Raw genomic sequence first — 10,358 nt, 5'->3', positions numbered from 1 at the left:
GTTCCTCCGGCTGGTTAGACATTTCAATGGTGTGAAATGGTGCAAACTCCTCCCACCCGGGGCACCGGGCCATACACAACAAACTGTCTGACAGGCAGAGAGGCGGACCTGGGTCTGAGGGGGCGGGCCTGGTGTGGGCGGGCCGTAGCGTGTGGGCGGGTCGTAGCGTGTGCTCGTCGCTGCAGTGTGTGAAAGCAGTAGTTGGTCGTTGCAGCGATTTGGAAGGAGGTCGAGCAGCAGAGAGACTCATTCACTGAGGAATACTGAGGACAATGATCCCAGGATACACTACTACAGAGGACATACTAGATACACTATGGTGAGTGGACACACACACACTGAACACACACACACTGAACACACACACACACACTGAACACACGCACACACACTGAACACGCACACACACTGAACACACACTGAACACACACACACACTGAACACACACACACTGAACACACACACACACTGAACACACACACACACTGAACACACACACACACTGAACACACACACACACTGAACACGCACACACACTGAACATGCACACACACACTGAACACACACACACACTGAACACACACACACACTGAACGCACACACACACTGAACGCACACACACACAGAACACACACAGAACACACACTGAACACACAATCATAGAACACAGAACACACACAGAACACACACACACACACTGAACACACTCTCACAGAACACACGAACACACACTGAACACACACATTGAGCTGCATGGAGTTTTGTCTGAGGAGGTGTTGCTGTGTGATGGCTTTATCTTACCGGTACGGGACAGGGTGGGACGGGACAGGGTGGGACGGGACAGGGTGGGACGGGACAGGGTGGGACGGGACAGGGTGGGACAGGACAGGGTAGGACAGGACATGGTGGGACAGGACAGGGTGGGACGGGACAGGGTAGGGTGGGACGGGGTAGAACAGGGTGGGACAGGGTGGAACATGACAGGGTGGGACAGGGTGGGACAGGACAGGTTAGGACGGGACAGGTTAGGGTGGGACAGGGTGGGACAGGACAGGGTGGGACAGGGCAGGGTAGGACGGGACAGGGTAGGACGGGACAGGGTAGAACGGGACAGGGTGGGACGGGACAGGGTGGGACAGGACAGGGTAGGACAGGACAGGGTGGGACAGGACAGGGTAGGACGGGACAGGACAGGGTAGAACAGGGTGGGACAGGACAGGGTAGGACAGGGTGGGACAGGACAGGGCAGGGTGGGACAGGACAGGGTAGAACAGGGTGGGACAGGACATTGTAGGACAGGACAGGGTAGGACGGGACAGGGTGGGACAGGACAGGGTGGGACAGGACAGGGTAGGTCAGGGTGGGACAGGACAGGGTAGGACAGGACAGGGTGGGACAGGACAGGGTAGGACAGGACAGGGTGGGACAGGACAGGGTAGGACGGGACAGGGTGGGACAGGACAGGGTAGGACAGGACAGGGTAGGACAGGACAGGGTGGGACAGGACAGGGTGGGACAGGACAGGGTGGGACAGGACAGGGTGGGACAGGGTGGGACAGGACAGGGTGGGACAGGACAGGGTGGGACAGGACAGGGTGGGACAGGACAGGGTGGGACAGGACAGGGTGGGACAGGGTGGGACAGGACAGGGTGGGACAGGACAGGGTGGGACGGGACAGGGTGGGACAGGACAGGACAGGACAGGGTGGGACAGGACAGGGTGGGACAGGACAGGACAGGGTGGGACAGGACAGGGTAGGGTAGGACGGGACAGGGTGGGACGGGACAGGGTGGGACAGGACAGGGTAGGACAGGACAGGGTGGGACAGGACAGGACACGACAGGACAGGACAGGGTGGGACAGGACAGGGTGGGACAGGACAGGACAGGACAGGACAGGGTGGGACAGGACAGGACAGGGTGGGACAGGACAGACCTCTGTGTTAGATAATCCTACTGGGGAGAGGAGAGAGAGTCAGGATCGTGGAAGAGCCTGTGAGGGAAATGCAGTCTGAATACAGTGTTGACTTTAAGGTTGAATAGGTGTTGTCACAAAGGTGGATGTTCCTCAAGGGCTTGTCCTGAGGTGTGTGTGTGTGTGTGTGTGTGTTTCCTTGCTGTGTGTCCTGAGGTGTGTGTGTGTGTGTGTGTGTGTTTCCTTGCTGTGTGTCCTGAGGTGTGTGTGTGTGTGTGTGTGTGTGTGTGTGTGTGTGTTTCCTTGCTGTGTGTCCTGAGGTGTGTGTGTGTGTGTTTCCTTGCTGTGTGTCCTGAGGTGTGTGTGTGTGTGTGTTTCCTTGCTGTGTGTCCTGAGGTGTGTGTGTGTGTGTGTGTGTGTTTCCTTGCTGTGTGTCCTGAGGTGTGTGTGTGTGTGTGTTTCCTTGCTGTGTGTCCTGAGGTGTGTGTGTGTGTGTGTGTGTTTCCTTGCTGTGTGTCCTGAGGTGTGTGTGTGTGTTTCCTTGCTGTGTGTCCTGAGGTGTGTGTGTGTGTGTGTTTCCTTGCTGTGTGTCCTGAGGTGTGTGTGTGTGTGTGTTTCCTTGCTGTGTGTCCTGAGGTGTGTGTGTGTGTTTCCTTGCTGTGTTTCCTGAGGTGTGTGTGTGTGTGTGTGTGTTTCCTTGCTGTGTGTCCTGAGGTGTGTGTGTGTGTGTGTTTCCTTGCTGTGTGTCCTGAGGTGTGTGTGTGTGTGTGTTTCCTTGCTGTGTGTCCTGAGGTGTGTGTGTGTGTGTGTTTCCTTGCTGTGTGTCCTGAGGTGTTTGTGTGTGTGTTTCCTTGCTGTGTGTCCTGAGGTGTGTGTGTGTGTGTTTCCTTGCTGTGTGTCCTGAGGTGTGTGTGTGTGTGTTTCCTTGCTGTGTGTCCTGAGGTGTGTGTGTGTGTGTGTGTGTGTGTGTGTTTCCTTGCTGTGTGTCCTGAGGTGTGTGTGTGTGTGTTTCCTTGCTGTGTGTCCTGAGGTGTGTGTGTGTGTGTTTCCTTGCTGTGTGTCCTGAGGTGTGTGTGTGTGTGTGTGTGTGTTTCCTTGCTGTGTGTCCTGAGGTGTGTGTGTGTGTGTGTTTCCTTGCTGTGTGTCCTGAGGTGTGTGTGTGTGTGTGTTTCCTTGCTGTGTGTCCTGAGGTGTGTGTGTGTGTTTCCTTGCTGTGTGTCCTGAGGTGTGTGTGTGTGTGTGTGTGTTTCCTTGCTGTGTGTCCTGAGGTGTGTGTGTGTGTGTGTGTTTCCTTGCTGTGTGTCCTGAGGTGTGTGTGTGTGTGTGTGTGTGTGTGTGTTTCCTTGCTGTGTGTCCTGAGGTGTGTGTGTGTGTGTGTGTTTCCTTGCTGTGTGTCCTGAGGTGTGTGTGTGTGTTTCCTTGCTGTGTTTCCTGAGGTGTGTGTGTGTGTGTGTGTTTCCTTGCTGTGTGTCCTGAGGTGTGTGTGTGTGTGTGTGTGTTTCCTTGCTGTGTGTCCTGAGGTGTGTGTGTGTGTGTGTGTGTTTCCTTGCTGTGTGTCCTGAGGTGTGTGTGTGTGTGTTTCCTTGCTGTGTGTCCTGAGGTGTGTGTGTGTGTGCTGTGAGCATGTGAATGTCTGTTAAACGCTGCCTGCTGCAGATACGTGCCTCTCTGTGGGGTTGACTGGCTGTGCTGTTGGCCTTGGGGCAGACAGTTTGGGGCAGACGGTTTGGGGCAGACAGTCTCCTCAGTACTGATCCCCCTCCTCTCTGAGTTAACTGTAGTATGGACCTTACTGTGCTCACTGGGGGACTGAAGGGCTCTTTTTGAAGGAGATACGGGCTTAACCAGGTGTGTGTGTGTGTGTGTGTGTGTGTGTGTGTGTGTGTGTGTGTGTGTGTGTGTGTGTGTGTGTGTGTTTACCTCAAACATCTGAGGAAGGTCAGCCCTGCGGAGAGAGAGAAAGGGAGAGAGAGAGGGGGAATGCTGGCGTCAAGAATTGTAATTTCCTCGTTTCACAGGCACATGGAGAGGGGAGGGAAGAGAGAGAGATGGCTGAGGGTTAGGGGGCAGGATAGTAGAGGAGGGAGGGAAGAGAGAGATGGCTGAGGGTTAGGGGGCAGGACAGTGGAGGAGGGAGGGAAGAGAGAGAGATGGCTGAGGGTTAGGGGGCAGGACAGTGGAGGAGGGGGGGGGAAGAGAGAGAGATGGCTGAGGGTTAGGGGGCAGGACAGTGGAGGAGGGAGGGAAGAGAGAGATGGCTGAGGGTTAGGGGGCAGGACAGTGGAGGAGGGGGGAAGAGAGAGATGGCTGAGGGTTAGGGGGCAGGACAGTGGAGGAGGGAGGGAAGAGAGAGAGATGGCTGAGGGTTAAGGGGCAGGACAGTGGAGGAGGGAGGGAAGAGAGAGAGATGGCTGAGGGTTAGGGGGCAGGACAGTGGAGGAGGAGGAGGGAGGGAAGAGAGAGATGGCTGAGGGTTAGGGGGCAGGACAGTGAAGGAGGGAGGGAAGAGAGAGAGATGGCTGAGGGTTACGGGGGCAGGACAGTGGAGGAGGGAGGGTAGAGAGAGATGGCTGAGGGTTAGGGGGCAGGACAGTAGAGGAGGGAGGGAAGAGAGAGAGATGGCTGAGGGTTAGGGGGCAGGACAGTGGAGGAGGGAGGGAAGAGAGAGATGGCTGAGGGTTAGGGGGCAGGACAGTAGAGGAGGGAGGGAAGAGAGAGAGATGGCTGAGGGTTACGGGGCAGGACAGTGGAGGAGGGAGGGAAGAGAGAGAGATGGCTGAGGGTTAGGGGGCAGGACAGTAGAGGAGGGAGGGAAGAGAGAGAGATGGCTGAGGGTTACGGGGCAGGACAGTGGAGGAGAGATGGCTGAGGGTTAGGGGGCAGGACAGTGGAGGAGGGAGGGAAGAGAGAGATGGCTGAGGGTTAGGGGGCAGGACAGTGGAGGAGGGAGGGAAGAGAGAGATGGCTGAGGGTTAGGGGGCAGGACAGTGGAGGAGGGAGGGAAGAGAGAGAGATGGCTGAGGGTTAGGGGGCAGGACAGTGGAGGAGGGAGGGAAGAGAGAGATGGCTGAGGGTTACAGGGCAGGACAGTGGAGGAGGGAGGGAAGAGAGAGTGATGGTTGAACTGCTATCTCAACTCTTATAAACATGGTTTCCAAAGGGTTCTTCAGCCGTCCCCATAGGAGAACCCCTTTTGGTTCCAAGTAAAATCAGGTAGAACTCTTTCCACAAGAATCCAGTGAATTATCCAGTGGACTGTGGCCCCTTGATATACTGTGTTCTATACATATCCCCCCTATTGGGGTCTCTCTCTGGTCTCTGGTCTCTCTCTCTGGTCTCTGGTCTCTCTCTCTGGTCTCTGGTCTCTCTCTGGTCTCTGGTCTCTGGTCTCTCTCTGGTCTCTCTCTCTGGTCTCTGGTCTCTCTCTCTGGTCTCTGGTCTCTCTCTCTGGTCTCTGGTCTCTCTCTCTGGTCTCTGGTCTCTCTCTGGTCTCTGGTCTCTCTCTGATATATCCTTGATATACTCTGGGTTCTATACATATCCCCCCCTATTCGGGTCTGCTGGTCTCTCTCTCTGGTCTCTGGTCTCTCTCTCTGGTCTCTGGTCTCTCTCTCTGGTCTCTGGTCTCTCTCTCTGGTCTCTGGTCTCTCTCTCTGGTCTCTGGTCTCTCTCTCTGATATATCCTTGATATACTCTGGGTTCTATACATATCCCCCCCTATTCGGGTCTGCTGGTCTCTCTCTCTGGTCTCTCTCTCTGGTCTCTGGTCTCTCTCTCTGGTCTCTGGTTTCTCTCTCCCCCAACCTTCCTTTCTCTGGTTACTCTCTCTGGTCTCTGGTCTCTCTCTCTCTCCCCCAACCTCCCTCTCTCTGGTCTGTTCCTCTCAATTCAATTTAAGGGTCTTTATTGACATGGGAAACATATGTTTGCATTGTAAGTGAAATCAACAATAAGAAATTAACAGTAAACATTACACTCATAAAAGATCAGCCCCAGATCCTCTCAGCCCCATATCCTCTCATCCCAGATCCTCTCAGCCCCATATCCCCTCAGCCCCATATCCCCTCAGCCCATATCCCCTCAGCCCCATATCCCCTCAGCCCCATATCCCCTCAGCCCCATATCCCCTCAGCCCCAGATCCTCTCAGCCCCATATCCCCTCAGCCCCAGATCCCCTCAGCCCCATATCCCCTCAGCCCCAGATCCTCTCAGCCCCATATCCCCTCAGCCCCATATCCCCTCAGCCCCAGATCCCCTCAGCCCCATATCCCCTCAGCCCCATATCCCCTCAGCCCCATATCCCCTCAGCCCCAGATCCCCTCAGCCCCATATCCCCTCAGCCCCATATCCCCTCAGCCCCATATCCCCTCAGCCCCATATCCCCTCAGCCCCAGATCCCCTCAGCCCATATCCCCTCAGCCCAGATCCCCTCAGCCCAGATCCCCTCAGCCCCATATCCTCTCATCCCAGATCCTCTCAGCCCCAGATCCCCTCAGCTCCAGATCCCCTCAGCTCCATATCCCCTCAGCCCATATCCCCTCAGCCCCATATCCTCTCATCCCAGATCCTCTCAGCCCCATATCCTCTCAGCCCCATATCCCCTCAGCCCAGATCCCCTCAGCCCCATATCCCCTCAGCCCAGATCCCCTCAGCCCATATCCCCTCAGCACCAGATCCCCTCAGCCCCAGATCCCCTCAGCCCAGATCCCCTCAGCCCAGATCCCCTCAGCACCAGATCCTCTCAGCCCCAGATCCTCTCAGCCCCAGATCCCCTCAGCCCCAGATCCCCTCAGCCCAGATCCCCTCAGCCCCATATCCCCTCAGCCCCATATCCCCTCAGCCCCATGTCCCCTCAGCCCAGATCCCCTCAGCCCCAGATCCCCTCAGCTCCATATCCCCTCAGCCCATATCCCCTCAGCCCATATCCCCTCAGCCCCATATCCCCTCAGCCCATATCCCCTCAGCCCCATATCCTCTCATCCCAGATCCTCTCAGCCCCAGATCCCCTCAGCTCCATATCCCCTCAGCCCATATCCCCTCAGCCCATATCCCCTCAGCCCCATATCCTCTCATCCCAGATCCTCTCAGCCCATATCCTCTCAGCCCCATATCCCCTCAGCCCAGATCCCCTCAGCCCATATCCCCTCAGCCCAGATCCCCTCAGCCCAGATCCCCTCAGCACCAGATCCCCTCAGCCCCAGATCCTCTCAGCCCCAGATCCCCTCAGCCCGAGATCCCCTCAGCCCAGATCCCCTCAGCCCCATATCCCCTCAGCCCCATATCCCCTCAGCCCCATATCCCCTCAGCCCAGATCCCCTCAGCCCCAGATCCCCTCAGCTCCATATCCCCTCAGCCCATATCCCCTCAGCCCATATCCCCTCAGCCCATATCCCCTCAGCCCCATATCCCCTCAGCCCATATCCCCTCAGCCCCATATCCTCTCATCCCAGATCCTCTCAGCCCCAGATCCCCTCAGCCCAGATCCCCTCAGCCCAGATCCTCTCAGCCCAGATCCCCTCAGCTCCATATCCCCTCAGCCCATATCCCCTCAGCCCATATCCCCTCAGCCCATATCCCCTCAGCCCCATATCCCCTCAGCCCCATATCCCCTCAGCCCCATATCCCCTCAGCCCCATATCCCCTCAGCCCCATATCCTCTCAGCCCAGATCCCCAGATCCAGATCAGATGTGTAATAAAGCTGTAGGTTAATGGTGTTTTAAAATATGAAAGCTAACCCAGCTGAGACTTCCCTACAACAAGGCCCTACAACCTCTGGACTGTAGTCTGCTCTCACTCTAACCTCTAGACTGTAGTCTGTCTGACTCTAACCTCTAGACTGTAGTCTGCTCTGACTCTCTAATCTCTAGACTGTAGTCTGCTCTGACTCTCTAACCTCTAGACTATAGTCTGCTCTGACTCTCTAACCTCTAGACTGTAGTCTGCTCTGACTCTCTAATCCCTAGACTGTAGTCTGCTCTGACTCTCTAACCTCTAGACTGTAGTCTGTCTGACTCTCTAACCTCTAGACTGTAGTCTGTCTGACTCTCTAACCTCTAGACTGTAGTCTGCTCTGACTCTCTAATCTCTAGACTGTAGTCTGCTCTGACTCTCTAACCCCTAGACTGCTCTGACTCTCTAACCTCTAACCTCTAGACTGAAGTCTGCTATGACTCTAACCTCTAGACTGTAGTCTGCTCTGACTCTCTAACCTCTAGACTGCTCTGACTCTCTAACCTCTAGACTGTAGTCTGTCTGACTCTCTAACCTCTAGACTGTAGTCTGTCTGACTCTCTAACCTCTAGACTGTAGTCTGTCTGACTCTCTAACCTCTAGACTGTAGTCTGTCTGACTCTCTAACCTCTAGACTGTAGTCTGTCTGACTCTCTAACCTCTAGACTGCGCTGACTCTCTAACCTCTAACCTCTAGACTGTAGTATGTCTGACTCTCTAACCTCTAGACTGTAGACTGTAGTCTGTCTGACTCTCTAACCTCTAGACTGTAGACTGTAGTCTGTCTGACTCTCTAACCTCTAGACTGTAGTATGTCTGACTCTCTAACCTCTAGACTGTAGTCTGTCTGACTCTCTAACCTCTAGACTGTAGTCTGTCTGACTCTCTAACCTCTAGACTGTAGTCTGTCTGACTCTCTAACCTCTAGACTGTAGTCTGTCTGACTCTCTAACCTCTAGACTGTAGTCTGTCTGACTCTCTAACCTCTAGACTGTAGTCTGTCTGACTCTCTAACCTCTAGACTGTAGTCTGTCTGACTCTCTAACCTCTAGACTGTAGTCTGTCTGACTCTCTAACCTCTAGACTGCGCTGACTCTCTAACCTCTAGACTGTAGTATGTCTGACTCTCTAACCTCTAGACTGTAGTCTGTCTGACTCTCTAACCTCTAGACTGTAGTCTGTCTGACTCTCTAACCTCTAGACTGTAGTATGTCTGACTCTCTAACCTCTAGACTGTAGTATGTCTGACTCTCTAACCTCTAGACTGTAGTCTGCTCTCACTCTCTAACCTCTAGACTGTAGTCTGCTCTGACTCTCTAACCTCTGGACTGTAGTCTGCTCTCACTCTCTAACCTCTGGACTGTAGTCTGCTCTGACTCTCTAACCTCTAACCTCTAGACTGTAGCCTGTCTGACTCTCTAACCTCTAGACTGTAGTCTGCTCTGACTCTCTAACCTCTGGACTGTAGTCTGCTCTCACTCTCTAACCTCTAGACTGTAGTCTGTCTGACTCTCTAACCTCTAACCTCTAGACTGTAGTATGTCTGACTCTCTAACCTCTAGACTGTAGTCTGCTCTGACTCTCTAACCTCTGGACTGTAGTCTGCTCTGACTCTCTAACCTCTGGACTGTAGTCTGCTCTCACTCTCTAACCTCTAGACTATAGTCTGTCTGACTCTCTAACCTCTAACCTCTAGACTGTAGTATGTCTGACTCTCTAACCTCTAGACTGTAGTCTGCTCTGACTCTCTAACCTCTAACCTCTAGACTGTAGTCTGCTCTGACTCTAACCTCTAGACTGTAGTCTGTCTGACTCTCTAACCTCTAGACTGTAGTCTGTTCTGACTCTCTAACCTCTAGACTGTAGTCTGTCTGACCTCTAACCTCTAACCTCTAGACTGCTCTCATCCTCTCTCTACTACCCTTTCCTACTCAAGTGCTTCCTGATATACTACACTGACTGACTGATTGTAAACATGGTGATATAGGACACTGACTGATTGTAAACATGGTGATATAGGACACTGACTGATTGTAAACATGGTGATATAGGACACTGACTGATTGTAAACATGGTGATATAGGACACTGACTGATTGTAAACATGGTGATATAGGACACTGACTGATTGTAAACATGGTGATATAGGACACTGACTGATTGTAAACATGGTGATATAGGACACTGACTGATTGTAAACATGGTGATATAGGACACTGACTGATTGTAAACATGGTGATATAGGACACTGACTGATTGTAAACATGGTGATATAGGACACTGACTGATTGTAAACATGGTGATATAGGACACTGACTGATTGTAAACATGGTGATATAGGACACTGACTGATTGTAAACATGGTGATATAGGACACTGACTGATTGTAAACACGGTGATATAGGACACTGACTGATTGTAGGAAACTGATTGTAAACATGGTGATATAGGACACTGACTGATTGTAAACATGGTGATATAGGACACTGACTGATTGTAAACATGGTGATATAGGACACTGACTGATTGTAAACATGGTGATATAGGACACTGACTGATTGTAAACACGGTGATATAGGACACTGACTGATTGTAAACACGGTGATATAGGACACTGACTGATTGTAAACATGGTGATATAGGACACTGACTGATTGTAAACATGGTGATATAGGACACTGACTGATTGTAAACATGGTGATATAGGACACTG

General features: G+C 53.2%; 1 protein-coding gene across 1 annotated transcript in view; it reads left to right on the top strand.

Annotated features, from left to right (window-relative positions):
• The first annotated feature begins 215 nt into the window (after positions 1-215).
• Positions 216-10,358, top strand: part of LOC135535953 (EMI domain-containing protein 1-like) — a 67,892-nt gene continuing 57,749 nt past the window's right edge. The window contains exon 1 of the mRNA XM_064962357.1: positions 216-319. Within this exon, the coding sequence (XP_064818429.1) occupies positions 317-319 (3 nt within the window). The 5' untranslated portion in view covers positions 216-316. The remainder of the gene's footprint in view (positions 320-10,358) is intronic.

Source organism: Oncorhynchus masou, unplaced genomic scaffold (genome assembly GCF_036934945.1).
Source record: "Oncorhynchus masou masou isolate Uvic2021 unplaced genomic scaffold, UVic_Omas_1.1 unplaced_scaffold_536, whole genome shotgun sequence".
NCBI classification, from domain to species: domain Eukaryota; kingdom Metazoa; phylum Chordata; class Actinopteri; order Salmoniformes; family Salmonidae; genus Oncorhynchus; species Oncorhynchus masou.
Note: the sequence above shows the minus strand (reverse complement) of the source record. Positions and strands in the feature narration are given on the sequence as shown.